The 19,829-nt window shown below is 42.6% G+C and overlaps 1 protein-coding gene across 4 annotated transcripts in view; it reads right to left on the minus strand.

Annotated features, from left to right (window-relative positions):
- Window positions 1–19,829, minus strand: part of RNF130 (ring finger protein 130) — a 453,463-nt gene that overhangs the window by 95,528 nt on the left and 338,106 nt on the right. For all 4 annotated transcript variants that reach the window (XM_040344997.1, XM_040344998.1, XM_040344999.1 and 1 more), the window contains exon 6: window positions 6,279–6,375. In XM_040344997.1, the coding sequence (XP_040200931.1) occupies window positions 6,279–6,375 (97 nt within the window). The remainder of the gene's footprint in view (window positions 1–6,278; window positions 6,376–19,829) is intronic.

Genomic DNA, 19,829 nt, shown 5'->3' on the forward strand with positions numbered 1-19,829 from the left:
TACCTCTGATCCCATCTATCCCACCATCAATCTGCCCCTGACCCCCCCCCCACCATTTCTCTTCCCCTGATCCTATCCATTCCACTACCATCCCTCTTCCCCTGATCCCATCCCCCCACCACCATCCCTCTGCCCCTAATCCCATCCATCTCTCAGCCACTCGTACCATCCATACCACTATCCCTCTGCCACTCATTCCATCCATCCCACCATCCCTCTACCACTGATTCCATCCATCCCACCATTCCTCTGCCCCTGATCCCAATCCCCCCCCCATCACCATCCCTCTGCCCCGATCTCATCCATCCCACTACCATCCCTCTGCCCCAGATCCCATCCATCCCTCTGCTCCTGATCCTATCCCCACCACCATCCCTCTGCCACTAATCCCATCCATCCCTCCATCTGCTTGATCCCACCCCCCACCATCCTTTTGTCTGATCCCATACCCCCACCACCATCCTTCTGCCTGATCACCCCCATTCCTCTGTCACTATCACTTATATTTCAGGAATGAATTTCAGGTCTTTGGTTAAAAAAATCTACCGAACAGCTTAGAACTAGTTTGTGAGAGAGTCAGTCTATTCCACATTTTCACAGCTCTTACGGCAAAGAAGCCTTTTGCCGCGTACACACGATCATTTTTCGGGTTCTAAAAAATTACGTTTTTTTTTAATGTCATTAAAAACATTCGCGTGTGGGCTTCATAGCATTTTTCGGGTTGTAAAAAATGGGCAACATTTTTTTCTAACATGCCCTATTTTTTAACAACGTTTTTAGCGTTGTCGTTTTTCGGGTTGTAAAAAATAGTCATGTGTGGGCTTTAACGACGTGAAAAATCTGCGCATGCTCAGAAGCAAGTTATGAGATGGGAGCACTCGTTCTGGTAAAACTACCGTTCGTAATGGAGTAAGCACATTCATCACGCTGTAACAGACAGAAAAGCGCAAATCGTCTTTTACTAACACAAAATCAGCCCCAAGGGTGGTGCCATCCGCATGGAACTTCCCCTTTATAGTGCCGTTGTACGTGTTGTACATCACCGCGCTTTGCTAGAGCATTTTTTTTTCATGATCGCATGTAGGCAAAGCCGGTTTAATGATCAAGTTGAAAAAAAAAAACGGTTTTTCTAGAGCCTGAAAAACGTCATTTTTTAGAACCCGAAAAAATATTTTGTGTACGCGGCATTTCTGTTTTCCCTCTAGGTGTAAAGAATGCCCCTTTGTTCTCGGTAATGAATTGAAAGTGAATAACTTGTAGCCCTCTTGTGGGATGGTTATGAAAATGACCCTCCCCAAATAGATTATTGCGCTAAGAGCAAAAAAAAAAAAAAAAAAATTGAGTTCTATTGACTAGTTGAATTTTTGGATAAAAACCATGGGCATTAATCATGATGCATCAGGGAATCGAAACGATTAGTTGACAGGATAATCATCTAATCGAATCGTGAGACCAGTGAAGATGTGTGACCCTACAAAACAGTGTTGCTGACCAAGTACACCTTCATGGAAACCATCCTCCCTGATGGTAGCGGCCTCTTTCAACAGGATAATGCGCCCTGCACACTGCAAAAATAGTTCAAGAATGGTTTGAGGTGTTGACATGGCCTCCATATTTTCCAGATGTCAATCCAAACGAGCATCAGTAGGATGTGCTGAAAATACACTTTTGATCCATGGAGGCCTCACCTTGCAACTTGCAGGCCTTAAAGGATTTGCTACTGATGGTTTGGTGTCAAATACCACAGCATACCGTCTAGTGCTGTCCATGTATTGACAGGTCAGGGCTGTTTTGGTGGCACATGGGTGGTCAAAAAGTTATTGGTGATCGGTGTATGTGGTCAATGTAAAAGCTCATATTACATATGTGGACAGTGTAATTGCCCCGCTTAAATACTACATGAAGTCAATGTAACCACTCTCAATACATACTGTATGTGGTCAGTGTAAATGCCCCTATTACATATGTAGTTGATATTCATGCCCAGGGCTTTTTTTCAGGGGGAACTTGGGGGAACTCAGTTCCACCACCTCTGGCTCAGACCCTTTGGTGCATGCTCACCACAATCACATGTAAACACAGAAGTCTGGTTTCTGTGTTTACAAATGGCAGCTCTGCACTGTGTGTAACCCCCCCCCACCCCTGAACTCTGTATGTAATGCAATCCTCGTATTTAATGCCCCTTTAAGACCCTTCTACTGTTTGTGAAATCTGAACCGGGTCATGGTTGAGTTCCTGCACCTATTTTCTGAGAAAAAAAGTTCTGTTCATGCCCATGTTACTGCTACCATTTTCTAGCTTTTTAAATAGAACCTACTTACATTGGTGGTCACTGCATTGTTTCCTCACATTTAAGGTCAATGTAGTGTATGAACCATGAGGGTGACCAGGCTGAACACTGCATCAAGGACAGGAAAAGGAGAGTCCTTTGTACCCCCACACCCTGGGATCCAGCAGGTGAAGAGGGCAGTGGATAAGGTTACAGTAGCTGGTGCTGCAGAGCATGTAGGTGATCTTTGCCCTCAATTTCAAAGGTACAGCTTTACTTTTGGGGTCAGAAAAAACACACCGGATGATCTGCATTGATTTGCACTGAAAAACAACCGTTTTCTATTCTCCCTGTTCACACCATACATGTGTGATAGTGTGCGGTGTGCGCTGCATAAACATGCAGCAGCTTTGTGTTTTTATGCAGCGCAACTCATTGCACTGCATGCCACCACACTGCAGGGGGTCACATTGCCATGCATAGACTTTAGTGAAATGTCACTATGCAACATTTTACAAGGTAAAAAAGCATAAAAGGTAAGCAATACCTTGTGTTGTAATGATGCAAAGCACTGTCCCTCACCACCCTGACACAAGTCCTTAAAGTTCTCTAGCTTTGCCACCCAAGCACCACAATCACTGCAAAAATAATTACAATAGTATCCAATCCCTGGTCTCCTCTATTTTTGTGCATACACACAGAAGAGATTGTAATCCTTCAGGGCACATGCAAAGATGACAATTAATCTTAGCTTGAAACAACTTGTCCAATAACTGACATCCTAGGAGGTTGTGCAGTATAATTCTCTGCTTAAGCACCAAGCTTCAACAGGTCTCAGGCGTACTTCAAAAACAGTAAAAGGCCTTTGCTGCTAGACCGGCACTAATGTTTGATTCTGCCAGTCCCAGCCGCTACACTCACCTATTGTTCCTCATCTTAAGCTTCATTAGTCAGATCAGCACTTACCGGCCTATGCTGCTAATAAAACAATGTGCAAGGTCAAATGAGGCGTGAGTAATGCTGTGGTTAGCTTGAATGAAAAAGTTGTCAAGGCAGCAGGCATGTTTCGTTATAACACATTTCCCAAATCGTACCCCAGAGGAATACTTTCTTTTAATGCTTTCTCACAATATTGAAATGTTCTTTGGAACATATAAAAATTAAAGGCTCCCTAATTTTTTTTTATTGAAATAACAAACGCGTTATATATACTCATCTGCTCTGACATGATATGGCATAGAGTGGCCCCAAATCTCTGCTTCTGGGGTCCCCCACTGGCACGGTCAGCTCCGCCTCTTCTGTGTCTGTCCCCATAGAAGCTGCTTGCTATTGGGGAAAACGCTGCAGGCTCTCTCCCGAGTGTATCCGATGCTGGGGCTGTCCCCTGCTGGGTCTAGGTCTGAGAACTGGGAAATCACATGACCACCAACATGCTGCGGTGGGGTGGTGTGGGATGGGCTGACTCAAGCATTCAGTGCTGCCGGTCAGGCATCTGGGTGGAGCCCAAAGGCTGAATGGCTCTGTGATATCAGCAATGGCTGACTTCAGCCCGTTGTTTGCTGATTCTGGGCCACAGGAGTGCAGAACTAAGTGCACTCCTGTGACCCACATGAAAAGTATGACCAGACATATCAGGGCTACACTTCTCTTTTAAAGTGTATATAAAACCAGTCACTAAAATATCATATACACTTTGACATGTTAGTGTAATTTTCTTTTTATTATCTTTCAATCTGTAGCTTTCATTACAATAATGGCTGGTGATCCTGCTATAAAGGAACTTTGTTCAGGCACAGCACTCTGTCCCCTAGTTGTTATCCTGCTTTTCCCTACTCTCAAACTGGCTTACAATGGAAACCACAAGCCACCATGCTGATGCATATTGCATATTGGGAAAACAACTCTGAGAATTGACACCGTGGAGAGCATACAGTGCTGGAATGCCACAAGCAATAGAGAAAAGGTGTAAACAGGATTTGATAAAAAAAAAAAAAAAAAAAGGTAGATTGATACAGAGTGCTTTAGTCAATTAAATGTCTTTTAGCTTCTTTTTAGCTTCTAACTCCAAGTAGAACTATAGGCAAAACTTTTTTTCTATTTTGGATAGAACAAGGGAGGTTTATAACCCCTGTTTTTTTGCCATCTCCATTCCATTGCAGCGATTTACCTTCACTTCCTGTCCGCCCAACAGAAATCTCTGCAAATTAAGGCAATTCCTTGGGGACCCCAGGTTACCAGGACTAGTATTACTTTTCTGGGGACAACCCAAAATTTGGGATTTTATTTTACTTTCCGATAACTGATAATGTTGAACAGGAAAATTAGAGAGGGCGACTCTCCTTAACAGGGAAACAGACAGCAATAAAAATCTAATCCCTCTCCACTGTATCCTAAAAAGCCATGAAAGCTACAGAGGAACCAAGAGATTGACACTCTCAAAAGTGTGCAAAGTTGAACCAAGGTATGTGAATCACAACAATGGCTAAACAATTACTAATGTACAGCATACCTGCCCATTCTGTTATGCAGATAAGCAAAGGGGGGCATTCTGCAGTCAAGATGTAGATATTTGTCAGCACACCATTGAACGACCTGAATAGCGTCCAAATGGATGATTTATTGCATGATCACAACACAAGGAGAGTGCAATGTTTCGCAGTCAAGCGGGACCCTTTCGTCAGGCATGTGATGACATGCCTGACGAAGGGGTCCTGCGTGACTCTGAAAACGTTGCACTCTCTTTGTGTTGTGATCATGCAATAAATCATCCGTTTGGACGCTATTCTTATCGTTCCATGGTGTGCTGGCAAATATCTACATTGTGATTTAAAGGGGTTGTAAAGGATTTTTTTTTCCCCCTAAATAGCTTCCTTTACCTTAGTGCAGTCCTCCTTCACTTACCTCATCCTTCGATTTTGCTTTTAAATGTCCTTATTTCTTCTGAGAAATGCTCACTTCCTGTTCTTCTGTCTGTAACTACACACCGTAATACAAGGCTTTCTCCCTGGTGTGGAGAAAGCCTCTTGAGGGGGGAGGGGGCGAGCAGGCAAGTCAGGACACTCTATACTTTGCAGATAGAGAAAGGAGCTGTGTGTTAGTGGGCGTCCTGACACTCCTGCTCGCCCCCTCCTCCCTCAAGAGGCTTTCTCTACACCATCGGTGTTGAGTTACAGACAGAAGAACAGGAAGTGAGCATTTCTCAGAAGAAATAAGGACATTTAAAAGCAAAATCGAAGGATGAGATAAGTGAAGGAGGACTGCACTAAGGTAAAGGAAGCTTTAGGGAAAGATTTTTTTTTATTTACAACCCCTTTAAACCAGTTTCCATCTGGTTGTTGCTGCAGCACCCTAATTTCAGAGCTCACCCAGGAATGTGTGCGATGGGAATATGAAGTATGTTCTGTAGTCAAGGAGACAACAATTGGGCAGAGCAGACAACACTGATTGGGATTTCAGTACAGCAGAGTCAGCCTTGTCAGCTCAAACAGGAAGTTAGGGGATGGCAAATCAACAGGGATTTTCCTATACTTGCGAGAGACAAAAACAAGGCAAAATGTTTATGTATTTCAGAGATTTACTACTTATTTTTTATTCTGTCCAGATATAAAATTAAATATAATCCCTAGCTATAAAACAATACACAAATCAATGCAATTATGTGTTCATTAAAATGAAAACAAGTATTTTTAAATGTAACTATCATTGGCACACACTAATCCCCTCTACAGTATGATTATGAGAGAGGCTAAGCACTAGGAGACCAATCAGGTTCTGCTGAAGTACATATGCGTTGATAGGAAAAAAGAGCAGAATGAGGAACTGATTAGTGTGCCACTGCCGATTCATTGTCCAGTCATAAGGCTGGGGGGTGTATTCTTTTCCAGCTATGCAACCTCACAGTGGAGTTCAAGGACCTGTCTGTGTTGTGTGCTAGAGATGCCTGGTTGACAGGAATTAAAATATATATATTTTTAAAAAATAAGTATATATAAAACAGTCCATTACTTACCACTATTCCTAGAGCCTTTAAAATATTTAACTTGCACATCGGGCAGGTGCAGTGCTCGCTGAGCCACGGATCCACACACACCTTGTGGAAGACATGCCTGTAAGAAAACACATAATTAGATGACATATAATCCTTACTCTTTGTTCTTAGGTCAAGGGTATGCAAACCAAAAGAGGATGAGATGTACTTTAGGAAAACTAAAGCTTCTGAAGATCTATCATGTAGAAAATGATGCACGTTTTCTTGTTTTAGCCTATAAAGCAGTGGTCTCCAAACTGCGGCCCGAGGGCCGGATGCAGTCCTTTGCTAGTGTAACGGTCAGGGGTTAACGCCGTTTACGATATTCCAAATACATCAAACCACGACAGCTTATCGACACTCCACAATCCAGCAGACGAACCTCAATAACGAGACACAGCTCTGTTTGAGGTTCAAACGAATAGAGCCTTTAATGGGAAACTCAGGCTTTTATACAGTTAGAAACCCCAAGGAACAATGACTGAACTCCACCCACAACATTATACAATGAGCCCAATACACATCTTTTAGTCAGACTTTCTGGCACCAGGTCTGACACAATCCACATGAGCTAATTAGCTACAGCTGACAAGTCAGACATCATGACTCCGGCTTCTCTCACCTGCTATACAATACACATTTCTTTAGTAGAAATAAGTCAGACATCTGACCTTTAGACTGTGCTAACTCACAATACACATCTATCAATAGAAATTCACACAATACAGTGTCAATTAGCATAACACAATGAAAGTTCTTTAGAAGCCAGACTGACTAAGGTTAGTTTACATGACAGTAAAAGACTTAATTACCCCCTTAACAGTCTGTGTTCCCACATTGAATGAATCACTCTTCTATTGACCTGTTGGGTTCAGAATCAACAACCTGTAATTAGTTTGTGCAGACATTCTTGAATATATTGTGGATTACAGACCCATGTTAAAACAATCCAACATATGTCCCTTATTTCTTGGCTCAATCTGTGTAAGAGCTTCTGGTTCCCACGGCCCTCCTGTTACAGCTAGCTTATATCCAGCCCTTGGGGCACATTTTCTCCCAATGATATAAGGCACTATTCCTTCCACTGACACCAACGGTGGGGCATAATTATTGCCACTGAGACTAACCATGGGTCGCTATTCCTCCCACTGACACCAGCAAGTGGGTACTATTTCATCTACTGATAGCAATGCAGGGGCAATATTCCTCCTACTGACCACCAACAAGAGGAAATGTTTATTTTCACAGATGCTGGGCCCGGGTATTTTTCTACCCTCACTAGCCACAACCCTGCCCCTTAAAGTCTGAAGAACAGTAAACAAGTCCTTTGAAGAGTTTGGAGACCATTGCTATATAGGGTTTGTAAATGCTAGCTGACAGGGAGAGAAAGAGAACCATTACAATGTATTACAACCTTACATATGTTGTACCAAACCAGTCCAGTTAGTAATGTTTAATTAGCTTGTTAAATATTTATTGACAAGCTTGGTAATTCATCAATTAGGCCATAAACCAAATATTGGTCAGTAACAAGAGTGCAGTCTACTTGTACAATGCAGAAGCAAGGAGATGAAAACTAGATATCACACAAGGGTGTTCAAAAACATCAGTGAATAATGTATGTAGAATTCATTAGGCATTAGATGTGGACCAGATATCAAGCATGGGTGTGTAACAGCACACAACTTATGTACAATTCAGCAGGCCAGAGATATAAACCATCTAGTAAATAATAAATGAGGTTGAGCAGGGCAGATAACCCAGATATGTTGTCAAATTAGATTAAAACAATTTAAGCCAGATATAAAAAGGATAGGCAATATGATTTAGTTATTGTGTACAATTCAGCAAGCTGATAACATATATCAGATATAAAAGGAAGGATGGTGGCTGCAGAGCGTGTGCAATTCATCAGGCGGATGACGTAAACCAAATCGCAAGCAAGGGTCATTAACCAGAGGGCATATAATGTATGTATAAGAATAAAAAACAAAATAGGTGTGACAGCGCTGTAAAAGTGAAACAAACAATTATGGTGATAAACACGGATATTGCAATAATATAAATAAAGTCCAAAAACATTAAATGAATGAATCAATGTTGCGCAAACAAACACAAAACAAAAACAAGCTTGTGTGATGTCTTCAAACAACCTCCATGAACGGAGTGCTCCCACCACCTCATGCAATGCTCATTCACCTCCTTTAACCACTTGATCACTGGGCACGTAAACCCCCTTAATAACCAGACCAATTTTCAGCTTTCGGTGCTCTCACATTTTGAATGACAATTACTCAGTCATACAACACTGTACCCAAATGAAATTTTCGGCCTTTTTATCATACAAATAGAGCTTTCTTTTGGTGGTATTTAATCACCGTTGGGTTTTTTATTTTTTGCGCTATAAGAGAAAAAAATTTATAAAAACAAAGAAAATGGATTTATATTATTTTTGCACATTTTTTTTTTTTACATACGTTTACCAGAGCAGTACTACACTGCTCTGGGGATGTGTTAAGGATTTTTTTTTTTTTTTACTTATTATAGTGATGATTAAATCGTACCACTGCCCTGTATCGTGATCACTGTGACCAATCACAGACATCAAAATAGTGCACAATGGGGTTGATTTACTTAAACTGGAGAGTGAAAAATCAGGTGCATGTTTGCATGGTAACCAATCAGCTTTCAGTTTTTTCTGTCAAAGCTTACTTGAACAAGCTGAAGTTAGAAGCTGATTTGCTGCCATGCACAGCTGCACTAGGTATTGCACTCTCCAGTTTTAGTAAATGAACCCCAATGGCTCTGAATGACAAGCCATTTTTACAACTGAAATTGATTGGTCTTAGCGATCACATGGTACCAGAGCAACAATCTGTGTTTTGCTGTGTCCGATGGACACAGCAGGGCACAGAGCATGCCATTGTGTGGGCCCCTGGGGCACGCATAAGGCACGTGGTGGGAGGACGACAACAGGCTGGTCGGGAAGTGGTTAATACTGTGGAATGCATGTTCTTTTGTTAAAATACATAATTTGTTATCAAACTATTATGGATAAAGTTCCACTATAACAAGGTATGTCAAGGAAAAATATACAAACAATAAGCACATATAAATTGGAAAGAACGATAGAATGTTCTGTTTCTGCCAGTGCTGCTGGACCAAGGTCATGGAAAACATCTCTGCGCATTACAAGGACCTGGTTCCAGCAAGCTCAAGACCAGCTTTTGAAGTCTTAAAAAAATCAGCTTGGAAATACGCCTGGCAAACTGCTTTTTTTCGGCTTCATTTAGTGATGACATCTCAAAGCTGAACTTCAGCGATGATACCGCAGCTTGGTCCAATTATAAGTATGCGTATGTGACACCCCAATGCAATGCATTGATTGGACTAGGTGAAGATGAGGGGCGGTGATGTCATGATTTCTGCTGCATCAAATCAGAGAACTGTTTGGACTCATTGAGAAGAATACAAGTTTTTTTCTGAATGTGGTGAGCAAACCCCTGTGGTTGCAGAAGGGCAGCTATGACACCGGTGGCTATCACTGTAGTAGCTGAGGCTACTACATAGATTTGCAGCTTCCACAGAGGCTGATCAGGTAGCACAACCTGATCCAATGTGAGTATGCAAAACACATCATCCCTGGAAATCAAGCACTCTGTTCCATATTCCTTCTGCTGTGGCAGCATCACATGGTTCAGAGCTATAAAATACACTGCCAAACAAAATTCTGATTGATTACTGTTCCATGAGGACATCTATCTGTTACACTAAACATTAAGGGCCGGATTCAGAAAAGAGATACGATGGCGTATCTCCTGATACGCCGTCGTATCTCTGAGTCCGGCCGTCGTATCTATGCGCCTGATTCATAGAATCAGGTTACGCATAGATATCCCTAAGATCCGACAGGTGTAAGTGACTTACACCGTCGGATCTTAGGCTGCAATTTCACGCTGGCCGCTAGGTGGCGCTTCCGTTTGTTTACGCGAAGAATATGCAAATTTGTATTTACGTTGATTCAGAAACGAACGACCGCCCGGCGCTTTTTTTTTTACGTCGTTTGTGTTTCGGCCTTTTCCGGCGTAAAGTTACCCCTGCTATATGAGGGGTATGTGCAGCGTATCCTATGTTAAGTATGGCCGTCGTTCCCGCGCAGAGTTTTGACATTTTTATGTCGTTTGCGTAAGTCGTTCGCGAATACGGCTGGACGTAATTTACGTTCACGTCGAAAGTATGACGATTTGCCGACGTCATTTGGAGCAATGCGCACTGGGATTCAGTCGTGGCCGGCGCATGCGCAGTTCGTTCGGCGCGGGAACGCGCATCATTTAAATGATACACGCCCCCTACCCGCCGAATTTAAATTCTGCCGGGGGATTTACGCTACGCTGCCGCAACTTTACAGGCAAGTGCTTTGTGAATAAAGCACTTGCCTGAAAAACTTGCGGCGGCGTAACGTAAATGAGATACGTTACGCCAGCAGAAAGATCCACTGATCTTTCTGAATCTGGCCCCAGAAGTCTCTGGTGCCTAGTGTTTGTACACGTGAGGAGTGCTCAGAAAGGCCATGTTCCATTACATGTCAAGACCAAGTAATGACAAATACAAAACAATGATGATGCACAAGTTGCTTTGACTAATGACAACCAACCAGATTTCAGTTCACCGTATTCAGATGAGCAGAGCTTTATTTATGATTGCCTGCTAGGTTTGAATCGAAACCCCAAGCTAACCACTAAATATATGGTTAAAATACATAAAGTATATGGTTGCATTTTTACCTGCCGAAGGATTTGGCCCAATTAGTAATCATAGAGTCCACCTGTGTGTAATTTAATCTCAGTATAAATACAGCTGTTCTGTGAAGACCTCAGAGGTTTATTAGAGAACCTTAGTGAACAAACAGCATCATGAAGGCCAAGGAACACACCAGAAAGGTCAGGGATAAAGTTGTGGAGAATTTTAAAGCAGGGTTAGGATATAAAAAAATTACCCACGCTTTGAACATCTCATGGAGCACTGTTCAGTCCATCATCCGAAAATGGAAAGAGTATGGCACAACTGCAAACCTACCACAACATGGTCGTCCACCTAAACTGACAGGCTGGCCAAGGGGAGCATTCATCAGACAAGCAGCCAAAAGGCCCATGGTAACTCTGGGGCAGCTGCAGAGATCCACTATTAGTCGTACACTCCACAAATATGACCTTTATGGAAAAGTGGCAAGAAGAAAGCCATAGTTGAAAGAAAGCCATAAGAAGTCCCGTTTGCAGTTTGCGAGAAGCCATGTGTGGACACAGAAAACACGTGGAAGAAGGTGCTCTGGCCAAATGAGACCAAAGTTTAACTTTCTGTCCTAAAAGCAAAACGTTGTGTGGCGGAAAACGAACACTGCACATGAATCTGAACACAATATCCCCACTGTGAAACGTGGTGGTGGTAGCATCATGTTGTGGAGATGCTTTTCTTCAGCAGGGACTGGGAAGCTGGTCAGAGTTAATGGGAAGATTGATGGAGCCAAATACAGGGCAATCTTAGAAGAAAACCTGTTAGAGTCTGCAAAAGACTTGAGACTGGGGTGGAGGTTCATCTTCCAGCAGGACAACGACCATAAACATACATCCAGAGCTACACTGGAATGGTTTAGATCAAAGCATATCCATGTGCTAGAATGGATTTAGGTCTAGACTTTGACTGGGCCAATTGAGAATGTGTGGAAAGACTTGAAAATTGTTCTCCATCCAATCTGACAGAGCTTGAGCTATTTTGCAAAGAAGAAAAATGGGCAAAAATGTCACTCTCTAGGTGCGTAAAGCTGGTAGAGACATACCCAAAAATACTTGCAGCTGTAATGTCAGTAAAAGGTGGTTCTACAAAGTATTGACTCAGGGGGCTGAATACAAATGCCCGCCACACTTTTCACATATTTGTAAAGAAAAAAAAAAAAAAATGAAAACCATTTATCATTTTCCTTCCACTTCACAATGCTGTGCCACTTTGTGTTGGTTTATAACATCTAAAATCCCAATAAAATACATTTACAATTTTGGGTAATTTGGGCATAACAAAAATGTTGAAAATTCCAAGGGGTATGAATACTTTTTTCAAGGCACTGTAATGCTGATGGGTTTAGTAACATTTAAAAAAAAAAAGGAGATAAAGCTTGAAAAAAGAAACCTAATACCCCATACACACGATCATTTTTCGGCTTAAAAAAAAAAAAGGGTCGTTTTTCAGCATTAAAAACGACGTTGCCCACACACCATCGTTTTTAAAAAATGATGAACAAAGCGCGGTGACGTACAATGGCACTCGAAAGGGGAAGTTCTAATTGCCTTTTGGCTGCTTTAGCTGGTTCTGTGTTAGTAAAAGACGATTCGCGCTTTTTTGTCCGTTACAGCGTGATGAATGTGCTTACTACATTATGAATGGTAGTTTTACCAGAACGAGCGCTCCCGTCTCATAACTTGCTTCTGGGCATGCGCAGGTTTAAAACTTTGTTTTAGCCCACACACGATCATTTTTTACAACCCGAAAAACAAAAATGTTTTAAAACAACGTTTTTCAGAAGCCGAATAATGATGAGTAGCCCACACACGATAATTTTAAATAACGTTTATAAAAACGTTGTTTTTATCCATGCCGAAAAATGATCGTGTGTACGCGGCATAATGCAGCTTCCACATCTAATGACTTTTTAAGCTGCAATATATTATATGTTTGTTCTTGGGTTTAGATACACTTTATATATTTGGCTGAAGTTCTACTTTAATGTACTTTACACTGTGCTCTTTGCTTCATGTAATAGAGCAGATAGGGACGAGCAAAAAGCGGGTATACGTAATCTTTTTTTCCCTCAAGAGACTTGCAGCCAGGTGGAAGAAATGATGAATCATACCGCTACCGTCCTCAGTTTTCCTTTGTATAGAACAGACAGACTATTCAGACAAACCTGTGGCTGTATGGTGGCCTGCAGTCTCGGTTTTATCCCCGTCATTTCTATAATATCATAATAGATCATAAAGCAATACAAAGTGCCGGGACAAATAACATCCCCATCCACCTCTCGCTGCTCTTTTGGCTCTTAGATATGTTTCTACAGGGAAAGCTCATTGTCCACACAGCCAGTAATACTGGACTAAGCCTAAGTCCCTGCAGAGGGACCCAGCGCGCGCAGGCTGATTACTGTGATTAGTTTAGAAATAAAGAAGCAAAAGGGAATTAGGGAAGCATGGGGTAGGCTGGTAATTACCCAGAAGTATGATTTGAATGCTGAGTAAAGGATAGAAAGCCATAGCTGGCGTTTATCTCTAACATCCATATCAGCAGAGCTGTTGTCCAGGTTCTTCAACATCCACAGATAATTTAATAAAAGCAGACATGAAATCATTACTGCAGAGAGCAGGCTTCTTCTCCGAGCCCTGCGACTTCCCTGCTTCAAGAAAGGGGCTGGCACCTTCTACACACATTTCATAGCATTGCAACTTGCAAGCTTGTACAGGGATTTATAAAATGCTAGAAATTACTAGAGATCCCATTGTTTCTTTTTTTAATTCATTGCTAAGAATTTCGAACTACAAATGCCTTATGGCTCAAATAATAATAATAATAATAATAATAATAATAATAATAATAATAATAAAAAATCAGGAAAAGCATCTTTTTCTGCTTCTCTAAATCAGGGGTCTCCAAACCTTCTCAACAATGGGTCAGTTTATTGTCCTTCACACTTTAGGGGGCCAAACTATAGCCAGCGGAAATGAAAATTTTCCTGGCATCAGTGGGAGTAAACATCAACACATTTGGTATTAGGGGGTGGAATAGTGCCCCATTGTTGGTATCATTGGGAGAAATAGTGCCCAATTGTTGGTGTCCGTGGGAGAAATGGTGCCCCATTGTTGATATCAGTTGGCAGAATAATGTCTCTTATCAGTGGGAGTAATAGTGCCCCAAGGTAAGGTGACCAGATTTTAAAAATTTAATTCGGGGACATTTTTTTTTACTACTTCAGCGATGCCCGCCTCCCAGCCTGTCAAGTCTTCCTCTCCGGGCCCCGGCAACTACTTGGTGGGGAGCGGAGGAAGATCCCTCTGCCATGGAAGGCAAGGAGATAAGCAGGCAGGCGGCTGGCCGGGACTTGAGCCAAGACAGAAGAACATGTGAGCGGAGATGAATGGGCATGCCCCCTGAAACTGAAGAAATATTCCCTCCGCTCCGACCACACATGATCATCAGAAAGGGGCACAGATAATGGAAAAACATAGACCCCCCTAAGCTAGTAGGAGCTGCAGAGCGGGAGAGGGGGGGGGTCTGTAATTCCAATTTTTTTCTTTATTCTGCACTGACTGTCTTTGAAATTGCCCCTGCCCCTGTTCAAATCCAATCCGGGGACAAAAGTGGGGACAGTGTCCTCAGTCTCTGGAAACCGGGGATGTCTGATCACCCTACCCCAAGGGCCTGATGAAGGCAAGCAAAGGGCCACATCTTGTCCCCAGAGTACAGTTTGGAGACCACTACTCTAACCCTAACTGGATGATCTTTAATTTGCCAATACCCTCTAGGAAACTCTGGGAACACCGTTAAAAGTTTGCACCCCCCAGGATATTGCAAAAAAGAGCATTTCTTCACTGTTGCGTTGGTGGCAATGGGTTAGGTAAGACTGTAAATAATCTAACTTTTTTCTCTTCGGAAGGAGGGGGTCTGCATCTAAAAAGTGGACCTTGCATTTTACTGTAAGGTCCACTTTAAAGGCAAAGCTGGCAGCAAGATTTATTCAAGGCTCAGTAAGTAGCAATGTAAGGATGATAATTAGAATTATGCCCCTAGAATGTGCACCCTTAAAAGCAAGTTAGTGCCTATATTTCTGTTCTATTCAGTTACCTTCAGCACAGCACAGGATGTGCTTCCTTGTCTTCTCTAGTGCATCTGAAAGCTGTGGCAAGTTAGCTGGTAATGAGTTACTTTTCCTTTTAGCTTGTCCAATCTTCTGTCAGAGAAGCTGAAATTTAGATCTTGCCTATGGCAGGCATTACTGGAATATTTTTGGAATCTTTCTAGAATGTTGCTACTCTTATAGTAGGCTTCAAAAAACTTTGTTCATTTGTAGATCACGATGCAACCCTCTGCATGGTTTAAAGCAGAACTACACTGCATCTGAGCACCACAAACCAAAAATGCTATTTAATTAAATTTTAATATTCAAAGCGAACTCCCCATCCATCCATGTCTCCATGCTTTATTTTATTGAGAAATCACTTTGAACCCCCCCTCTCCCTAGCATGACCTTAAATAAGGTCAGATGCCAAAATGCCAGACCCGGCCCTGTCCCCCAGCGCCTGCCTCATTGGATTTGATTGACAGCAGCGGGAGCCAATGGCTGTGCTGCTATCAATCTATCTAATGAAGAGAAGAGAACCCCAAGCAGAGAGGAAGAGCACTTCTCTGGAGAGGGAACGAAGGGCTCAGGTGAGTAAAACAGGGGGTCTGGTCAGTGTAAGAAGTTTTTTCACCTTAATGCATAGGATGCATTAGGGTGAAAAAACATGAGGGTGTACAACCCTTTAATCTTCTGCCCACAAAGAACTTATCCAAGAATTTACAATTTATTGCACAGAAGGATACCTAAACAGGAATAGTGAGTGGAACACCAATAGCTCACGTCTTAATGCAGAGACTGATGCAAATCTAAAGTTTGCTAAACTATCAATATTTGTTTTTCTGATTCTTTTTGATTTGGAAAAGTATACAGTAATCCAGGCAGCTAAGCCAGCAAGACTCACTGTATTGTTTTGAATGAAGAAATTTTATGACTTTGCTGCAACTTGCATAAACTTCCTGCAATCAAATACAACCCCAAGTTTGGACTGTGTGTAAAATCTATATAAAAACAGAATTATTTTCAGATCTCATAAACAATTACTGTATTTTATTCACAAAAGAAAATAGAAAACATAAAATGTTTTAACTGAAACAATTTACAATTTAAAATAATTAATAATGAGTGGGTATAAAGAGAGCACAATGCCGCGTACACACAATCAGTTCGTCTGATGAAAACAGTCTGATGGAACGTTTTCATCAGACGAACTGATCGTGTGTGGGCCCCATCAGTTTTTTATCCATCAGTCAAAAAACTAGGAACTGCTTTTAAAATTATCTGATGGTTAAAAAAAACGATAGAAAAAAAACGATCGTCTGTGGGTACGTCCATCGGTAAAAAATCCACGCATGCTCAGAATCAAGTCGACGCATGCTCAGAAGCATTGAACTTAATTTTTCTCAGCACGTCGTCGTGTTTTAAGTCACCGCGTTGGACACGATGGGATTTTTAACCGATGGTGTGTAGGCACGACTGATCATCAGTCAGCTTCATCGGATATCCGATGAAAAAATCCATCGGTCCGTTTTCATCAGATGAACTGATCGTGTGTACAGGGCATTAAGAGTGTCTCAGTGGTTCACCAATTTGTGAAAAGCTACATCTAAAAATTGTTGAACAATTTGAATATAATGTTCCTCAATGCAAAACATTTTATCAAAGTACAGCAATCCTTTAACTCAAAGTATTAATGTGATTTGGTAATGCTGATGTCTGCCTTATTTTACAGAGATCCCCATAAGTAGAATTTGAGATAGGAGTTGAGTTGAGCATTTTTTAATAGCTGTAAGACCATGTATTTTTAGAAGCTTTTTCATACTTAACTATATGTTGTTAAATACAGTTAGGGCCCTTTCACATGTGCGGACCGTATGTCCGCTTTTTCATCCATCTGTTTGCTGATGGAAAAGGGACATACATTGGTCCCTATGTAATTGCGGGTGTCAGCAGATAAACATGCACTGACACCCGTAATCACCCGCCTCCGCAAAGATCATATTTTGCAGACGGAAGAGAACCCTATTTTTCCTTCTGTCTGCGGATCGGATTGGATGAACATGGACACACAGTCCGTGTTCATCCGATCCCCCCATAGGGGAGAGCGGAGAAAAGACAGGGCGGTCCCTGCACAATGTGTGGGACCGCCCTGTCAGCCGCCGGCTCAGCGGGGATATACGGAGCGATCCCCGCTGAGCTTACGGACACACGGAGGCGGATCATTACTGATCCGCCCCGTGTGAAAGGGCCCTAAAGGAATAATGGTTTGTATCTGCTACTACTGATCTTTAAAATAAAAATGTATATCAGAACGATAGGAGAATGTACTGTTTGTTCCATGTACAAAATATAGCCATTCTCTTTGAAGAGAAATGCAGTGATATCAAGGCCATGAAAAAAGCTGAACCAAGCTTTACTGAAAAATACTAAAATAATCCATAAACTTTATTTCTTGGATTCCTGTGACCTTGTCTGCATATTTTGTAGCATGGTAGAATTCAAGATAAGCTCTCCGTAAACAGCAATTCCGGGCAACAAGAGAAATCAATCAGTGACCTGCTAATTTTATCTAGCAAATACTACAGCTGTGCTAAAGTCAAACAAGAGGTGTATTTAAAAAAAAAAGTATAGCCATACTTCTGCTTTAACCACTTGAGTACTAGCCTGTGTAAGCCCCTTTATTACCAGGCCTTTTTTTCGTTTTCAGTGCTGTGACAGTTTGACTGACAATTACTTCGTCATTCAACACGGACTCTAAATTAATGTTATATCATTTTGTGAGACAGAAAGAAATTTCTTTTGGTAGTATTTAATAACCACTGTGTTTTTAATTTTTTACTATATAAAGCAAAAGAGACAATAAATTATGGAATAACGTAATTTTTCATATTTCTTGAAGCCCTAAAAGGCCCCCCAAATTTTGTTTAGGACAGGGGTGTCCAAGCTTTTTTCAAAGAGGGACAGATTTGATGCGTGAGGGCCGACCATTTTTCCTGACATTCTGTGAACCATTAAAATTCGATCTAAGTGTGTTCGTTCGAGCACTAATACACTGCCCAAAAAAAATTGTCCCGCCTTTGTGGCTGTGTGTGGTGAAGAGATGAGCTCAGGCGTGTTATTTGGATATACTATATTTATCGGCGTATAACACGCACCTTAAATTTTTTTTACATCTTACATTTTAAATAAAGAACTGTGAATCGAAATAAGGGTCACTGCCCATCAATACAGCCTCACAAGTGCCATAAATGCAGAACCCCCCATTGTCCTGAATGCAGCACCCCCCCTGTCCTGAATGCAGCACCCCCCTTGTCCTCAATGCAGCACCCCCCTTGTCCTCAATGCAGCACCCCCCTTGTCCTCAATGCAGCACCCCCCTTGTCCTCAATGCAGCACCTCCCCTTGTCCTCAATGCAGCACCCCCCCTTGTCATGAATGCAGCACCCCCTCTTGTCATGAATGCAGCACCCCCCCTTGTCATGAATGCAGCACCCCCCATTGTCATGAATGCAGCACCCCCCTTGTCATGAATGCAGCACCCCCCCTTGTTATGAATGCAGCACCCCCCTTGTTATGCATGCAGCACCCCCCCTTGTTATGCATGCAGCACCCCCCTTGTTATGCATGCAGCACCCCCCCTTGTTATGCATGCAGCACCCCCCCTTGTCATGAATGCAGCACCCCCCTAGTCCTGAATGCAGCACCCCCCTAGTCCTGAATGCAGCACCCCCCTAGTCCTGAATGCAGCACCCCCCTAGTCCTGAATGCAGCACCCCCCTAGTCCTGAATGCAGCACCCCCCTAGTCCTGAATGCAGCACCCCCCTAGTCCTGAATGCAGCACTCCCTTGCCCTAAATGTAGCACCCCCCTGCCATGAATGCAGCACCCCCGTTGTCATGAATGCAGCACCCCTGCCATTGGACAGAACAGTCGTCCAATGGCAGCGCAGGAGACGGGACTTCCTTTTACACAGGTCACTGTGTACACAGGAAGTACTCCTGTATGCATGGCTCTTGTCCCGCCTCCTCCAAGGCAGCCAGTATGTATTTCTTTTGTGGCCCCCGGCGCTCGATGATTCGTTTGGGGCCACAAAAGACATATATGTTAAAATGACCGGACCGGACTTTGGACATGCCTGGTTTAGGACATAGTGTATACAGTGCAGCAGGGGTATACAGGAATATACAGACTGCAAGGGTCAGGACTAGTAATTTTTGCAGCGTCATCTATAAACAGCACTCCAGAATTAGATGTCCATCTCCCTGTTTACAATATGGTGGTAGGTGGTGAAACAAATGCACAGAACTGCTTGTAGATTTCAGTAGTTAGGTCTAATGGGCCGTGCACACGACCGAACATGTCTGCTGAAACTGGTCCGCGGACCAGTTTCAGCAGACATGTTCGGTCGTGTGTAGGCCCGAGCGGGCAGGATTCCAGCAAACATTTGCCCGCCGGGCCTTTTTCCAGCGGGCAAATATTTCTTGGCTTGTTTTAAAACAGCCCGCTGAAATCCTGCCCGCTCGGACATGTTCGGTCGTCTGTACAGACCTACCGTACATGTCTGAGCGCCCGCCATCCCTCGCATGTGTCGAATGACTTCGACGCATGCGTGGAAGCATTGAACTGGCAGGGCCGCCCACGTCGCAGCGTCATCA

This window comes from Rana temporaria, chromosome 3, assembly GCF_905171775.1.
Source record: "Rana temporaria chromosome 3, aRanTem1.1, whole genome shotgun sequence".
Taxonomy (NCBI): Eukaryota; Metazoa; Chordata; class Amphibia; order Anura; family Ranidae; genus Rana; species Rana temporaria.